The sequence below is a fragment of the Falco rusticolus genome, chromosome 9 (genome assembly GCF_015220075.1).
Source record: "Falco rusticolus isolate bFalRus1 chromosome 9, bFalRus1.pri, whole genome shotgun sequence".
Classification (NCBI taxonomy): domain Eukaryota; kingdom Metazoa; phylum Chordata; class Aves; order Falconiformes; family Falconidae; genus Falco; species Falco rusticolus.
This window is the reverse complement of record NC_051195.1, coordinates 39,020,324-39,038,548: the sequence shown is the minus strand read 5'-3', so window position 1 is coordinate 39,038,548 and position 18,225 is coordinate 39,020,324. Positions and strand designations below refer to the sequence as shown.

General features: G+C 42.9%; 1 protein-coding gene across 3 annotated transcripts in view; it reads left to right on the top strand.

Annotated features, from left to right (window-relative positions):
* The first annotated feature begins 5,317 nt into the window (after positions 1-5,317).
* The window catches only part of ZSWIM8 (zinc finger SWIM-type containing 8), a 63,159-nt gene continuing 50,251 nt past the window's right edge, over positions 5,318-18,225 (top strand). For all 3 annotated transcript variants that reach the window (XM_037400557.1, XM_037400558.1, XM_037400555.1), the window contains exon 1: positions 5,318-6,411. In XM_037400557.1, the coding sequence (XP_037256454.1) occupies positions 6,234-6,411 (178 nt within the window). In that variant the 5' untranslated portion in view covers positions 5,318-6,233. The remainder of the gene's footprint in view (positions 6,412-18,225) is intronic.

Genomic DNA, 18,225 nt, shown 5'->3' with positions numbered 1-18,225 from the left:
TTAGTCCCCAGTGAGAGCTTAAGACAGGAAACAAATGTAAATGTTGCAATTCTGCTTCAGGGTATGTGCGAGCGCTCATACATGTGTCTCTCATATGAAATGCTCCATTCTGAAAATTATGTATAACAGAGGCAGAGGGATTCTGCACAGCTATTTCTTTCTCTGAAACAAGGGGGTGGGGGGAGTACATCCCTGCAAGGGAGGCACCATCTTAGTGGCAACCTTGTCATCTCTGCAGGATTTCTTACTGATTTTCTTTCTTCCTAGCAGAGGACTGCTGAAATTGTCAGATACTATTTTTCATGGTCTCTTCAGTAGGGAATATAGTTTTTATCTGTTGGGAGACCACAAGGGAAAAAAATACATGTCTGTCTCATGCAATAAGTTGGCTGGAAAAAAAAATAGATGAGTGTTTATGAACACCTGTGCCTTTCCAAGCCATAGCCCTGAGGACAAGAAGAAGTGAGTAATCACACCTGTACTCCCTTCACATTAGCCAGGGGAACAACACACCCAAGTCTGGTCCGCACAAGCCAGAAGACACATTTTTTTCAGCCTCTTGAAATGCATTTTAAGATAGAAGTGCAAGTGTTTACCCTGCTTTGCTTGCCTCATTGCTTTTGTCACCTCTTCCATGCTTTCAGCCTGTGGTGTCTGCCGAAGTGAAAACAAGATTTCTTTGAAAATTTCCACAACTTGTGGTATCTCAGAGCTGGCAGAAGAAGGAATGGGAATGAGGATTGCTCCAATTTAATGCAGTTAAACATAAGTTGCTGAAGCCCCTTATAATTTGAAGCATGTCACATTAGTAAATCTGTACTACTTTTCTCCTCTGTTCTTTCTTGATGTAATGTGTTCTCTGCTGGATTGTGGTAAAAGCTAACAGTCTGTGTTACACATAATGTTGACAAAAGATACTGGTGAGTAGCACTGGGCTTATGCCAACACTGTATCTTCCTGCCCATTGATGCCAAGTACCACAACATCTAGGTCAGGGTGCCGAATCTCACCTGTAGTTACCTCTTCATTCCTTGGACACAATGTGTTTAGTTTATTATTTTTCTCTTCTTTCATCTCCTTTTCCCCCACCAAAATATACTTCAAAATTTAAGCTTTTTTTTTTTTTTTTTTAATTATTCGTTTAGGCTCCTGCAATCTTCTAAATAACTTTTTCCTCACCAGGGAAACACTTTTCCTGCAGGTGAAACCCTTCTTTCATGCAGTGTTCCACAACGTATTGTGATAACTTCATGTATCTGCTTTCTCATCTGGCAGATTCTCTGCAATGCCCTTGACTCAGAGTGCCCTTGATCCCAGCCTGCCAGAATTCCCATTTTCAGGCAGGTGTGTCTCTCTCAAATTACTGCTGGTGCTGCGCACTAACAGGTCATTTGGAAGTACAAATTGATCAGGCATCAATGCAGGACAACGTTTCTGCCTGATGTGAGACAACTTGCCACTGTGCTATGGCACATGGCCTTGTACCTGGCTCAAACGGTGTCCTGCCTCTGCTTACCTGCCCAGTGCACCTGTGGGATGTTGACCTTTGTGCATTGTGGCAATGCATGTGGTAGATTTCTTGGAAGAACAGCCTGTTACCGACCTTAGCCACCACCTGGGAAAAAGTCTTGGGAGAAGCACCAAGCCAGTGTCAGGATGTCATTTCCAGCCTGGCATTAGCCAACTGTTAACATGGTAAAAACCATGACAAGCCAGTTTCATCTCTTTATTCTTTTTCAATATTCAAACAGACAGCAACCCTGTGGCACACGGGCCTCACCTAGTTATATGAAATTTTGTACACACTGTATAAATTTGTCTTCATTGTCTTTTCAGTGCATGTGTCTTTTCATTTGCTTCAAAGTTGTTGCCAGCTGTATCAGACACAGGGAGTTCAGGAGAAAGCGCAGGAAGGTACAAAAAGCCCAGAGTAGGGTAGCGCTGCACCTCCCCAAACCAAAGCTGGGGAGGCAGCAGGGCAGGCATACCCTGCCAGGATGGACAGGCTGGGGAGTTGTGGCTGCAACACCAGCCTGGGAGCGTGGCACGCATGAACCTCTGCAAGTATGCATTCAGACAGAAATGGTGGGAGCAGAGAGCCTGAGAGCTGCTTCTTGGCAAAGAGCCTGGCACTTATCAGAGCACCCAGAAACAAATCAAGACAAAACAGATCCATCCCAACTTAATGACAGGATGCAATAAACAAGGCTTTCTTACCTGGAGTAGTCTTCCTCATCCTGTCTTCCCCAGCTTCTAGAGATGGGGCATCTTCTTGGAGTATTTGATTTAGATGCTTGACAGTGGGAGCATCATCCTTCTCCCCCATAGTCTCTTCTCTTGTAGTGTTCTTATCTTCTCTCTCTCCATTGGAGGACGCAAAGTGTCCTTGAGCTTGGGAAGTCCCAAATGCTGCTGCAGAAGATCCCTGTTGAATCTGGAAATTATTTCTGCATCTTAGTTTAAGAGGTGATAACCCTCCTGAAACCACGGAACAGAAGTCCTGCTGACAAGGAGCATTCATTGCTGACAGTCGCCTTGTGAGCCCAGATCAGAACCTGTACCCTGCACTGGCTCAGGTCACCGAGGTGTCCACATGAGCACCTGAGCAGATGCTCAGGTAATTGCATCATTCCTTAAATTCTCATAGAAGCCCATGTGTGGAAATGTTCTCCTCCCAAAACCAAACAGCTCCCGTTCTCCTGCTTGGTAAGACTGCAGTGAGCTATGCTTGAGGAAAACTATCTTGTATTGGAAGAATGAAGACAATCATCAAGTTTGCAGGCTGCACTGTGAGCGGCTGTTGTTTTGTCCTTGGCCATGACTTTGGGCCACTTTGGGTTGATCAGGAGGTCAACATTTCTGTTTGTTAGGTATTACACTGCATTTCCAGATAGTCTTAATCCAAGTAACTCAGTAGAAGGTGAACAAAACTCCAATTCTGGTAAATTCATAGATGAGAGGGTACTCTAACTAAATCTACTTGAAAAAAAAACAAAGTGATATTCCCAAACCTCAGACCACCAACAACGGAAAAAAGGAGAAGCAGCAGCTATGGGCTAGACGACGAAGTACCAAATCGTGTGGTACCAGCTGCAGTTACACTGATGAAGGTCCAGCTTCAGACATCTGTGGAGAACTTTCTATCAGTAGAGTCACTTTGCACCAGCTCAGCATTGACATACTGCAATAGTGTTTTGAGGATATCAAGTACCCTATCCCTGTTATCTTTGTGGAACCACAGCCTAAACATTTTGACTTTGCAGAACTAAGGGCAAAGCATTTTACTCTACTTGATGCTCTAAATCCCCAGGCCCGCTAAGTATCACTCTCGGCCTGCCCCTGCACTCTGTAGAAAGGGACTGAGCACAGTAATTACCTAATTGCCCAACCGTGTGTCATTAGCTTACAGGGTAATTACAACAACTATTGTTAATTAATAGTATTCCTTGCTAGCTGAAAAACAGGTTCCAGGCAATCCTTTTATTGTTACCAAGGAAGAGTCTCTGAATTTCAGAGATCCTGAATTGATTTAATAGGCTTTGATACACATATTTTTGTGTAACAGACTATTAAAGATAGTATCACCCATCAGATGTCAAGCCTTGCCAAATGTACGTGCGCACAAGTATAAATGAGCTCTGCCTACAAAATGAAAATGTATACAGACAGCCTGACGGCAAAAAATTCAGAGATAAAAGCACAGCAAGCCTATTAATGTTGTGAGAGTTTATTCAGCTAAAAATTATTTATTTATGTAAAAAGACTTGAAGTCAATACTTTTCTCATGTATCTGACTATTACCTCAGATACACTTTCAAGAGGATCCCTGAAAGGAATTGTGTAACTATTTTTAGAACAGTAGCTTTGGACAAGCCACACATTGTTAGATGAAGTCTGGGAGAAAAATTTGAAGACATGGAGGCTGTGGACTCTCCCTTTTTCTTTACTGGTAGGAAAGCCACTGCCTGCCTTTGCTCAAGGTTCTGGCCCTCCCCAGAAGTTACACTACACTAGGAGGCACTGAAGGATCTGACCTTTACACAAGTAAACATACCTTTTACAGTTGATGGACTTTTTAGTAATGTATCTTTGTGTTCAAGATCTGAAACTAGTAAGCATTACTTATGTAAGAACAAAATATGTAGATAGTCTCCCCTGAAGTCCAAGGGGCATTTTTTCAGATCCACTATGAGGGCCCATCAATTAAATAATTTTTTCGGATCAAGGACTATAGTGAATTAAGATGAGGAGATGGTGAGTGTTCCAGATGCAGTTCATTTTCCCTCACCTCTAGGACTGCCATTTCTTAGTATGTCATTCCTTTTTCCCCTAGATCTTTTTTTTTTTCTCTGTCATTTGCTTTTTTTTTGCTCTGTACAGACATGGGAAAGGAGCTGCAGGTCCAGCACACAGCTGTTTGGCTGATGCTTACTCAACCTACAGAGAAAACTTATCAATTCATATTTTACTGGTCAGGTCTCACAAAACAAAGTAAAATTCTAGAAAAAAGCCCAAACAGAACATCACTCGGGCCACTTTCAGAGCAGGTAGGATATGGGAACCTTACCCAGCCTCTGCAACTCCTCATGGAACCGCCATGCATGTTACTGTCTCTGTTCTGCTCTTGGAGTTGTTCAGACTCCAGCAGCTCCCCCGACACCCGCCTCCACCCCTCCGCCCCGGCTGGAAGGTGAAAGGCCTTTTTGGCCTGGCAAAAGAGGTCAGTGCAGTTTGAGTGGTGTTTTTGAACAAGCATTATTCTTTTAAGAGCCATATTCCCCTCACATTTTATTTCCTTTGTGTTCTTTCCTCGGTCTTCTTTCCTTTGTTGGTTTTTTTTTTATTTAGTGGAAAACGTTAGGGGGAAGTTTAGTATTGTTTTCACCTCCCATCAGATGATCGCTGCTGGGTTCTTTCTACCTCACGCAACTTCTCTGCAGTACGTCCTGGGGGCAACCCCCCGCCACTACAGCCTAACTCGCGCTCTCCCGCTGCCTTTGGCGGTACGTGCAGCCACGACGGGCAAGCCCGTGCCCCACTACAGCCCCTTCAAAACAAAGCCGCACTGCAGTCCCCGGGCGCATCCGCTCGCTAAAGAGCCGGCCCAGCCCAACGGCCCTTCCGGCGGGCCGCCTGCCCCGCAGCGCACCTGCTCCGGCCGCCGGGCACCCCCCCGCCCCCAGGCCGCCCACCGCAGTGCCCCGGCCCCTCAGCCTGCCCCGCTGTCCCGGCGTGCCCTGCGCGCCCGCCCAGTGCGGCGGCGGAAGCCGGAAGCGCAGCGGCGGAAGTAGGGCTCAGCTGGCGGGGGGGTGTCGCAGGTGAAGCTGGGAAGCGCGGAGCCATCTTGGTGCCCGCGCCGGGCAGAGACCCGCTGCTGCCGCCGCCGCGCCAGGACAGCGAACCGCCACCGGGCCGGGCACGGGGGGGCGTCCGCGCGCGGGGCCCCGCCGGCCATGGGCACCTAGAGCCGCGGGGTGCAACCGCGACGGGAGCGGTGGCGGCGGCGAGAAGGAGAAGGCTAAGGCTGCCCCCCGCCCCTACTCGCCGGCCACCAGAGCCGGGCTCTCCCTGCCTGCCGCCCCCATGAGGCCGGAGCCGCTGCCCGCCGCCCGCTGGCGCCGGTGACCAGCCGCCGAGAGGTCGCGCCGCCCCCGCCGCGGGCACCCTGGCCCCGCTGGGCCGTTTTTAAGCCTTGGCGAGCGGGAGGGAAGTTGTGTCCCCCGCCGCCCCTTCCCGCCCTCCCTCCGGTTCCTGCGCCGAGTGAGACAAGCACGACCCCGGAGCGCTGCCCCGCCGCAGCCCCCTGCTGTGCCCCGGCACCCCCGAACCAGCTGGCCCCGCCCCCGCCCCGGCCGGCGCCTGGGACCCCGCCGTGCCCGGCAGCACCTGGCCCGCCCGGCGGCCCGCGGGGGCTGGCGGCCGCCCCCGCCTCAAGTACAGCTCGTGGACATAAGCATTTTTTTAACTTTTTAAGGAACTTGGAGGGTTTTTTCCTTGTTATTGGTTGGTTGTTTTTTTTCCCTGCGATTTTTATGAGCTTCCCCTGCGTCGCTTTCCTGCTTCTCCCACCTCGGCCAGCACTGGCTCTCCGCTCCCGGCACTGTAGGATGGGGATCGAACCAAAACTGAGGCGTTAAGTCTCGCAGGAGCCCGCCAGGCCATCCACCTGTTAAAAAGTGAGCAGTGCTGTGCCTGCCTTTCTTCTTTTCCCCTCGCGTTGCCTGTCGGATGTGATGGAACTCATGTTCGCAGAGTGGGAGGACGGGGAGAGGTTCTCGTTTGAAGACTCGGATCGCTTTGAAGAAGACTCTCTTTGTTCCTTCATCTCTGAGGCAGAGAGCCTTTGCCAGAACTGGAGAGGATGGAGGAAGCAATCCGCTGGACCCAATTCTCCCACTGTCAAAATGAAAGGTGAGGTCGCCCAGCTTCATTGGGATGCTCCTGGGGGTCGTGGGGCAAGGGTGGTTGGCAGGCGAGGAGATCTTCAAGAGGACTGTCAAAGCTGGGAAGAGAAGGTACCTGTGGGATCATCATTGGGATGATTTTTGACCCAAGTGAAACTGAAAACATACAGGGGGTCTTAAGTCAAAGCTGTCTTTTGGGGAGATTTCACGTGCATGCGCTCTGTAGTATTGTAGTGCTGCTTTTCTGAGGAGGGTTTGTGGGCTTGCTCTTGGGAATCTGGGAATGGTTTTCTATAAACAAACTACTGACTTGGCTGGGAATAGCTATACATAGGTGCCCACTTGCTCTGACTGCGATACACTAAGGTTTCATTGCGGTTTTTGTACCTGCTGTAAAATTCCTTGTGTAGAGGCATGCGAGCCATCATTGTATAGAGCAGTCTACTTTCCTTGCCTGTCTCTTTACAGTTCTCTTTTTTTTCAAGTAAATCAGCAAACTTACTTGTGCAGTAGTAGAGCAAGAGGGCCTTAAGGCTGTCACAAAGAAGTCGGCAAAACCACAGTGTGCCTGCTTCAAGAGTTGTTGTATTTCCTTTCTTTTGATAGTAATTTATTTTTAATAGTAGACAGGAAAACAGATAATATTAGCAATTAAAAATTATTGAAAATTACCACATAGCTACTAATTCTTTGCTTGATTATTGTGTTGTGTTTTTTTCTAAAGTGAAACATAATTTCTCTTTTATCTTGATGCATCTTGACCCTAGAATTTAGGTGGAGTTTACAGCAAGCAGAACCAGATATAGAGTTAGCAGAAATTACACAAGCCCTTTCTACTTCCTTTTATCTTCTTTCTTTTCTTTCAGCCCAGTGTCAGTACTTTTCCTGTTATTGCTGACCTTTGTGACCATCACCTGACTTATATATGTTTCCCTATCTGGAACTGCAAAACTTCGTTCTCTTCTGAATGTTGGCCTTATGTGAACAGAGAATGTAATTTATATTGAGTCGTGCTGAAATCTGGCCATGGTATGCTGTTACAGCATATATATTTATATATATATATGTATGAGATAGATGTTCACTTGTCACTGGATTAGGACCAGAAAGTACACTTTCCATTAACCACAGGCTTTCTGGAGCAGCTCAAGTTTTAAATCTTTAATATGTTTGAGAACTGTCCCTAGTCCCAGGTATGTAACTACCTGTGTCTCCTGAGTAGTCAAGATTAGAGTTGAGAGTAGGATGGAAACTTTAAAAAAACCTAACCCGAAACAAGAGGGAGAGAGAAATGCTGAATACATGTCCAAGTTGGATAGCTCTCTTGGATCCTGCTGCCGGGACACATTTGTTTTGGTATGGAACAATCTACTGGTGTAAAGACGGGGAATAGTGTTGGCGTTGTGTTTTTTGAAGCTGTGAATCCAGTGATGCAGAAATAAGCATCGGGCACAGGGCCAATCATAAACTTCATGTTTTGCTTTAAGACTTGTTGCATATGTGTTGTGGCTTAACCCTAGCCACCAATTAAAGCACCACACTGCTGCTCACTCAGTTCCCCCCCTGCCCCAGGGGAGAGAATCAGAAGAGTAAAAGCATCAAAACTCATGGGTTGAGATAAAGACAGTTTAATAAGTAAAGCAAAAGCCATGTAGACAAACAAAATTAACCAAGGAATTCATTCTCTACTTCCCATCACAGGCAGGTGTTCAGCCATCTCCAGGGAAGTGAGGCTCCATCACCATTAACAGTTACGTGTCCCCCGCTTCCTCCTCCTTCCCCCAGCTTTATACGCTGAGCATGTCATATGGTATGGGCTATTCCTTGGGTCGGCTGGGGTCCACTGTCCAGGCTGTGTCGCTTCCCAGCTCCCAGTGCAGCCCCAGCCTGCGAGGAGCCCAAGAGGCCTTGGCTCTGTGGAAGCACTGCTCAGCAATAGCCACAACATCCCTGTGTTACCAACACTGCTTTCAGCACAAATCCAAAGCATAGCTTGTGCTAGCTACTATGAAGAAAAATAACTCTGTCCCAGGAAAAAACAGCACAATATGTTAACTTGCTGGATAGGGGCTGAAGTTTTGAAAATGTGAAAAGAAAGACAACTCTAGTTTGGCAGAGGTGTATGAAACCGGTTTGTTCAGATCTACAAGTCAGACTGATGTTTGAAAAGGTGATAGCTCTTGCTCAACTTCTGAGATGCTTTTAGCCGACTGTTCTCCACTGTATGATTGTGTGTTTTTCTGGGTCTTGGCCTAGTTCCTTCAGCTCTCTTGACCAATTTAAAAACAAGCATCAATTGCGTGCTCTGCTGTCATCCACTTGTTGCATTAAAATGAAAAATCACTTAAGTAGATTGCATGTATTTGCAGTCCTCAGTGTCTTTTGTGACATGAGAAACACAACAGCTAACGTTAATGCTGTGATACTTGTAATTATTTACACCATATTGAGATACGGCTGTTCCGTGTTCTGCGGACCTGCATAGGCAAGGGTTGTATTGCTTGTTCTTGGTTTGCATTTTTTAGGTTTTATCTGTTGAGAGACTTAGTTCCTTTGTACAAAAGTTTTACTTCAACAAGACAGACATTGTGATAGGGTACCCTTGCCTGCTTTAAGGCCTTTGCTAGCAATTCCCAGGCTCTGGCCAGAGTTATTTTGAGAAGTATGTGAACATGGATTTGCTGCCTAAATAATTATTTATCCACTCTACGAAGTCACATATGATATTACCAACATGGAACACTTGCAGGTATTTAGTGCACACAGTGTGTTGCCAGCAAGTCTGGTCTGATGAGGGATCTGTCATCATCTGGGATCTCCTTGGATTTAAGAACTCCTGTACCAATTTAATGATTTTTTAACACTTCTTTTTGACAGTGTTTTTGTAGTCAGAAAAAACAGTTTGTATTGAGAACTTGCTGGGTCCTGAGGCTGTCAGTTGCAGTGAGTCTTCTAAAATGTGATCATTCTGAATTGAGCTGTGTGGTTTTGTTTCCACAGTTTACCCATTTTGCAGTGGTTTGTGATGTGTTTGTGTATGTAAACAAAAAATGGGGTAGACACTGAGTTCTTAAGTGTTAAATGCTAAGGGAAAGCAAGAAGAACTGTATTCTGTTAGCCTTGTTGTCCAGTTTGGAGCTCAGCCTGTATTTTGATTTGGAATGAGCCAGACAAGTTATGTAATAGAAAGGATTTCCAGCGTTTTCAGTTGTTTTCACTTTGTCCTTGTGAGCGTCCAGTTCTTCATTAATTAGTTCAAAGAGAATTCCCCTGAGACTGATGGAAGTGCTGTTGGCTGGGGAGTCCTCTTAAACAAACTACCCGCATGCACTCTGGGTATGGCTTGCTTTCTTCTTGCACCTTTTTATAGTAGTCTTGGGTATTTTTAATATTATGATTGTTCTTACTGTGAATTTAACAATAAGATTTGGGGTAGCTTGTTGCAGATACATACAGTATTCACTGCAGAGAGTCGCCACAAAGTTGAGTTGACTTATGTGTCAGTCAACCCACCAGCTTGCTAGAAAGATGACTGAGTTTCTCTAATACAATCCTTGGAATGGAATTCTCTATGAAATCTGGTATCTTGAGTAGTTGTCTCAGAAAAACAGGACTGTAACTGGTTAATTTTCCCTCATCTAATTTTCACTATGGTAAAGTCCTCTTACAGTCCTTGTATATGACTGTCTAGAAAGGAGTTTTCTCTTTAAATGTAAAATTGCTAATGTGCAGGAGGAATGCATTGTGTCTGCTTTATGGATGCCCTTAGATCTTGAAACTGCTCTCAGTCTCCACTGATTCACCTGTTCTGAAATCTCAGAGTAAACTTCAGCAAAGCATGTCAATTTTGGGAATACCAAGAGTCCTCTTAGAATTTTGAACATTTATTTTAGGAATGACTTGTTCTCTTGTTAGACTGCCATGATTGCTTGTTTTTACCCCTTGGTTTTTTTCATTTTTAATGAGGTAGTGCTTGTAACTTATAATTGCCAGTATTAGAATTAATTGCATTGATTAGAAGCTTTCAGCAGTACTAGGCAGATGGGGTCTTCAGCTCTGAAGTTAAGGTGAATGGATGTTTTGATGAACAATGTCCATGCAGTGTATTCAGAACCGTCTGGTTCCCTGAGTCTGTTTGTGGCTCCAACTCAATTTCTTCCATATCAAATTATGTTCCACCAATTTGTTACCTTTCTACCAGTAAATGAATGTACCCATTTGCCTTTTCTCTGCTTTTCTGGACAGTATTTTTTTTCCCAGAAACCATTATAAAAGCCGTTGTGATAGTCTCATTTATCTTCTCACTTTTTAAAGCAGTTGTATTTTTCATTGGTAATTGAAATAAGTCTAGTGTTTCTGCAAATGTTTTGTTATCCATTGTCTTCACATAAGGATTTTTGTGACAGAGGTCTTAAGAGTACACTCATTATCTCTCCAAACCCACTGGTGGCTTTGTTTCTTCTTGAAAGCTTCTAAGCTCTTTCCCACCCTTATTCCTTTCTATTTCACAGTTTCTGAAGTATAAATGTTTAGCAAACACTTAAGAAGTTGCCATAAATACTGTAGGATTGCTAAATGGTGTGTTCGCAGTATTTTTGCTCAGTTTGTATTCATTCATTCACACCAGCTTCCACTGGAAGCGTGCTGATGAGTTGTGTTGAAACTATTCTCAACAGACAGCTAGTGAAAAAGCTGGATTATTTTTTTCTTTCCTTTACTGTGAGTTTGAACCATTGTAGACCGTATTGCAAGCCTCCCTCAGACTTAACTAAGGATTGATGCAGGCAGTGATCATCTAGAAAACGTTCTCATTATCCAGCCCCAGAGAGTTTATGTTCTTCCAAACTGTTAGGAGTGCCCACAACGTTAAGTTCTGGGCACAATGCCTCAAAAAGACAAGCTGTAAGAGAGGGAGTCACTGGCAGACAATCAACAGAGGCTGAGCTGAGGATATGATGGGTTTAGAGAGACAACCTGATCAAACTCTGAGCAGTGTCTACACTGGTAAAATGCAAGTGACTGAGTTTCATTAATTTATACAGACAAAGAATAAATGGCTTTGCAACACTTCATCCTCAGGATTGCCAGTAACTAATAAAGTTAACACTTGCTCAAGCAGTAATTGCAGAAAACAGCAGGAGAAATGTCTCTTTCAAATTCATACTGTGCTCTTCAGACTCTTGTTCTTTTCAGAGAAGAATGTTGGTGTCATCCAAAGTGTGTCTGCTCCTTGAGCCTGGTGAAGCTGGAGCTGAAGACTTGCCGTGGTTTGCTGCCATTTTGCTACTATTACTGTGTGTTATAAAGTTACTACTGATTTTCCCCGCCCCCCCCTGTGTTATTTGTGAGGTAGCTTATGTAATCAACTCACACTTCTGGGAGGTACAAGTGTATTAAGTCTTGTTTGTTGTGTTTTTTTTTAAATTTAGTACAACATGATAAATCTGTTTTAGCCCAAATATATTTTGAAATATCCAAGTTCACTAATAATCTTAAAACACAAAACAGTAACAGTTGAGCAAAAGTATTGTATAGCTCCCTAAAGAGTTTCTGAGATCAGATGCCTGAAAGGTAAAGGTGAAGTGGAGGCTTAGCTGCTAGCAGAAAATAAGTTTCTTTACATTTTCTCACCCTAGTAAATGAATTGCACCTGCTTTGTACTCTCTTCCATAGTGGTTGATGTTGACTTGCTGTGTAGCAGAGGCAAAAGCTCAAGCTGAGGAAGGGGCTGGCTGGGTTGTAATACAAAGGTGCAAAGGGGACATTGATTCATTAGAGTTGAAGACACCACAGAGAAGTTCCAGAGACAGTAATGTATCAAGACTGACTGGCATCATTAAATGCACTGCTTCAGGGCTGGGGTGCAGATTTCAGAAGCTGTCTAGAAGTTTCTACTAAACACAAAGGTGGTTTCAAAATGCAGTAATACCTCTGTCTTTTGGAAGGATGACATGTTGAATGACTCTCGCACATTTGTCTCTTCATTTGCATTTTCCTGTGCCTCTCTGAGACAATTGAATGTGTGTAGCCTGTCTTCAGAAATGGGTACTGGAGAAACCACATAAGGAAGCTATCAGGAGAAGATGCTTTTTTCCTACTGAGATTTTAAATGGCCAATCCAGTTTTAACTCTCTTGTGGTCTTATGGCCGTTTCCTTTCGAAGCTTCTCTTCCCCTCACAAGAAGTCTTGCACATTCTTTCCCTATTTTAATGCCTCATCTTTCTACTGGGAAATGTCACATTTTCTCCTGTCTCATCTTTCTACTTACCTTTCTTCCTGGCTTCCATGGATTTTTCTTTTTGTGTATGTTTTCTCCTTCCTTTCACCTTGAGGAGATCCCTGTGTTGCTGAATGACCAGAGATCACAGATGCTCTATTTGCATTTCAGGCTGATAGAAGCTACAGGGGTTCCTCTTCTCTGTGTCACAGTTACAGCATGTTTACTTTTGGAGAAGCAAGGATAAAGATTCAAGTTTGATCCTAGACTCAGGATTGTTCTCTCCCTTTGCCTCCTATCCCTTTATTTATCTCCCTCCATTTCTTTTCTTTCTTTTTTTTTTTTTTTTAACCTGTTCTTCATCGCTAAAAAGTGGGGTTTATTTTTATCTATTTTTCATCTGTAGGTAGTTAGGTCTGTCCTAAGGTAAAGCCAAAATGAAGAGAAAACATCTTGGGATTTCTCTCAAGCTACACTTCAGATTTGAAGTGTGTGGTTATCTGGGCAAATGTAATTCTACAGTGAAATGCAAGTGTCTTTTTCTGGTTGAGTATTTTACTCAGAATAACATATGTTAAAACAGCTTTTTCTTTTCATGCTTAAGAGTTTTTTTTTCATGCTTACAAGTACTTCTTATATCACTACTTTGAATGCTAGCACCAAAGGTTGTTTCTTTGTTAATGTACTTGAATATCTCTATGATCTGGTGCTATATGCAGGGAGAGCAGGCAGGAGACTAATGTGGTGTGTCTTACAGCTGCCACAGAGGGCCTTGTGTTTTGAGCTGTCCCCCCTCTGCGTACCTGGGGTCACTCAACAGTGAAGCAGTGGGCAATGAAGCTGGAAAAAAAATAATTCCTGCAGCTTCTGGAGTGTTGCTGATAAAGGCGAGGAGCAAAAGAGATCAGATTTTTTTTTTTCCGGATAGATTATAAAACATGTAGCAGATTATGTAGTTTCTGCCCTGTTGATAACCCTGGAAGCTTAAAATTAGATTTAAAATTAAAGCTTAGTTACTCTCAAGATGCATCTTTGTTTCTGGGCAGATTACTCAATTTCAGAACCTGCATTTTTTGAGTCTGCTTTTTGCTAATGTCCTACAACATAAACGCATTTCTGCGACTCTTCACTTGACCATTAGAGGTTTTTTTTGCAAGCTGCTGAGTTCAGAAAGTCATGGGAAGTTTCAAGAAGCCAAGGCAGGTCTGTTCAAGAGGCAGAGGTGTCCTCCTTGCTTCATGAATTGCATTGGGCTGTTGTCAGTTCCGTGTTCCACTTGATCTGGTTTGATGTTGCTTGTAGTCCTAGTATGGCGGCATGCTCTGTAAGTTTGAAGAGCCATCAGTTAAATGTGATTTAATGTTCAAGTTTACAACTTTGGAGTCTCTGTTCAGTTTGAGGAACAGCAACAAAGCCATAGCATCACCTATATGCAGGAAAATAGCACCTTTGGTACAGTCTGTGTTTCTTTGAGGGAGCAGAAGCAGGCATCAGTGATATGAACAGCATCTTTTATGCTGGTTATAAAACTGGGAGCAGAAAGCATCCCCCCTTAATTGTCTAGCATCCTAGTTAATACACAGTACTTTACTCCAGAGGAAGAAAGGAATGTATAGCTTCAAAGGATGTTTCACATACTTTAATAAATTTTGGAGTAAATGTTTGGCTGTTTAGAACATCTCTAATTAGTTTGGCTTTTTTGTTTGTGTTATATTTTTAAGGAACATTTCCAGAGTCCAAACCAGTTTATTCTTTAGAATAATGACTTTTAAAGTGCAAGAATATCTTTAAGGTTTCATTGCTCTTTTTAGACTAATAACTTTCTGTCACCTGTCTAATTGTAAGACTGTAAAGCAGTTATAAGAGTAATTTAAAATAGTGTTATGGCTACAAGTTATTTTTTCAACTTCATTTTAATGCACTTTATCTGCATTAATCTCTTTCCTCCCTCCTTCTGTTCTGTGACACCCTTTCAAACCTTTCAAATATAAAATTCATAGCACATATGTATGAACTAGCTAAAATATTAGGCCTAGATTTTTTTTTTTAAGATTAAAGAGCTATGATGCATAACATACTAAATATTTAAAATACTAGTCTAATTTCAAAATACCATATCACACATTCCTAAGTTACCTCCTCTGAAGCTGTGTAGTCTTGAGCAGCAAGTACAGGGTTACCAACTAGAAGCTTCTCATACTTTTCATAATTTGTGTCTTTTGATGCATTCTTTCTTCTTGGTTTCTTTGCCTGTAGGATGGCAGTAAAATTCTAGCAAGGCTGTGGATAGTTGTGTAGCATTTTAAACAGAAAATAGTGAAAGTGATGTCTCTGAGCACACTTTGTGATGGTGCTTTAAATGTTATGGACAAGGCATGTGGAAACTGCCGTTTTGTTTATGTTTGGTTCATCTATGTTTGTTTTCATACAGCTGGAAATGTACTATCTTTGAAAAGAACAAAACAAAGGAGCCCTGTCAAGCTGTGATATACCTATTACTTAAAATCTTCTGGAATTGCGTATTTTGAGAAAAATGATGCTGTGAAAAGTATGCGGTTGTAATGAAGTATTGTTGCTATTTCGAATCATGATCAATGTTTCTAGATCACTGCAACAAAAACCTAAGAAAGGAGAAAAGGTCAGTACTTACCAGTATCAATTAGGAGAAGGCTGAACATGTTTAAGATTTATACAACTGGAAAATCTGTGTATTGATTTTTCTTTATTTACCTAAATCTCTGCAAATTACTGAAAAAATTTGGAAGTTAAGACATCTTCTTCTCAGTAGAATAGGGAAGTCTGAAAAGATTGCAGAAGTAGCATCGTTAAACAAATTCTCAACGTCCTCATATGGCTGCTGCTAGCAGGGGACCTGAGTGTGATTTCTTGATGCTGCAGTGACTTTTATGCCTTTCTTCTGTCTGCTAGGTTTAGTTTGTGTCCATGAGACACACTGTAGAGCTTTCAACTTCTTTTTCATATGGGATAAGAATTGACGTATAAAAGAAAGGGATAAAGGACTAGGATGGAGGGAGGAAGAAAAAAAAAAATCTGTCCTCAGAAGAAATCCTGTCCCTTTGTGGGAGGAAAGCTGGATGCTAGAGGGGAGAATAGACTTCAGGGAATGAAAAAGAGGAAGGACAGAGACCCAAAGCAGTATAGAAAAAGTAGCCCAGACTTTTTACTAAGATATAAATAGGTAGTGTGATAAGAGAAATACTACCTAGAATTTGTATGCAAGCAATGAGAGTCTTTACTCTCAGACTACTCTCAGCAATGAGAGTCTGGAAGGCATCCAGCTGTACTTTTTCCTTCCAAATTAAGATACTTGTGAGGTGACCCATTGAAGCTAGTGGGCAGGTGTACATCTGGGCCACCAATTCTGGCTTCCTCCTCTGTTCAGAAAAATGAAGAATTTTAGTGGATAATCATTGTTCTTTGCCATTCAGAAATACTGGTAAACGCGAGTAATTTCTTGGCAGAGATCTGAAAATCAAAACACCAATGTTTTAAAACCCAATTAGTATGGTTCTTTATTTTTTCCCCAGATAAACTAGTGGAAAAAGTTAATGGCAGCTTTTTGAGTTCATTAGGCTTGAGATTGCTAAAGATGCTGCTTTGAACATGTCCTCCCAGCCAGAACTAAAGAAAAAGTGAGGCAGCCTTAAAGTGAGTGTAGTCAAGCTACCATCTGGACTCTTTTTTTTTCCGATAGATTCATTAAAACAATGCCTACGTGCAGCCAAGCCATTCTTAATGGCATCTCATCAATGTATGTGACAGAACAAGATTCTTCTTTGAAGTACAGAAAAAAATTGCTGAATTTGTGAGTATTGAGTATTGTATGACCTCATGGAATCTGTCTGTGTCTTGTTTTTGGTCTTTGTAAAGCTTCAGGTTGACTGTTCTGCGTATATGCTCGTGTTTGCCTGGCTTTGTGTATCATAAATTGTGATTCTCAACACTTACCCTTTAGTCCTTTTCTTTTAAATATCCCTATACTGGAATTCTTACCTGGTAGATCTGCGTCTGTCTCATCCTGTGGAGAGTGTACCAACACAAATCCTTATTAATCTGTGTAATTGAACTGCTTGAATGCCCAAGTTTCATGCTTTTAGGAAACACTGATTGCTGATGTAAAAATTATTGGTGTTTGACATTTAAGCTTCATGGCAGTCCTGCTTGTGGGTTAGTATGTAATTAACAGGTGTACAAATGAAATGACAGCTTCTTCTGAGAATCTAATACTTTGTGAAGTCTATAGGTTGTCTTTTAGTGATTCTCTTGAGCTGTTTACAGTTCCTGCTGTATATTGCATGTAATTGCATTTTCTACCTCATATTTAGGTCAATAAATGCTGAGATGGGAGAAAAAGGGAAATGCAGCTGTAAACTTATTTACCAGAGCTCTAGGTGAAAGTATCTATAACTTACACCTGCATGTAACTTTCATGCGTGGCTTGAAGAGAAGGTGATGTGACACAGAGAAGTTAGTTGTATTTGACCCGCCCGAAATGCCTTTGGAAGTTTTCACTGACTGATTGCATATAAAGCAGCAGTGCGTGGGGTCAGCTAAGCTGCTTATCCTTCTCAAGGACAGGGAGTTAGTTTCCCCTAGCTAGTTATGAGCAGCATTTCAAGACTTCTGTGGACATTTTCAGAAGATGGTTGGCTTTGCTTCAGTCTTGTGGTGGAGAGATCTCAGGAGGTATTATGCATTTGCCTAAGCAAATTCATGCAATGGGCTGTAGTTGATCAGTGCCTCACAGTTTTCCAGTGCTACTTTTGTTATTATTTTTGTGCACCGAAAGTGATAGGCACGCTTGTAATTTAACTCCTTCTCTCTAAACATTCTGTAGCTGCCTGCTTCATATATTCCTTGGTACCCCATTTTGTCTCCCCTCTTTTGTTCTCTCTATAGGTGATGCGAGGGAAGTGGGAAAGAATTTCTCTCTTGTTAGAGGAGGAATCTTCTCCAACCATAGGATACTAAGAAATGATCAGATGGGTGCCTTACTTGGAGTGAGAGGAGATGTAATAGCTGCGGGGTGAGAGCTTGAGGAGGGCTAGGGATGCCGGCTCTGGAAGCCTGTCCCCCGTAACTGTCCCAGTTCAGGCTGGTGGGGACTGCTGTGCTGCGCCTTTGAACAGCGGTGGGAAAGCTAGAACTGAAGGACATTGCTGAGTGGGCTCTGTAACCTCCCAGAAGCCATAGACCTAGGGTTAGATTTGGGGAGGTTTTTACAAAACTAAAGGAGATAAAAAAGAAGAGTCAGGTAAGATTTTTTTCAAAAGCATTTAGATATCTTACTTCATTTGACTCCTGTCTATGAAACAGATTTTTAAACCTCTAATGGTTTCCCGTTTGTGGTATTAAGAGGTGGTATCTTCGTTTAGTTCCTGACAGATATTTAATTAATTTTTTTTTACCCTAGAGGTGAGAGTGCCTCATTCTTGATCTGTTCTTTTCAGACAATAACTTTCCCATCAGCCCCAGAATAATTGCCCTGATCTCATTCTGATATGCTCAGTAATGCAGCTCTTCAGTCTTTGCCAGTGCATTTGTTTAGAGGCCAAGTGATACTGCTCTGGGATTTAGACACA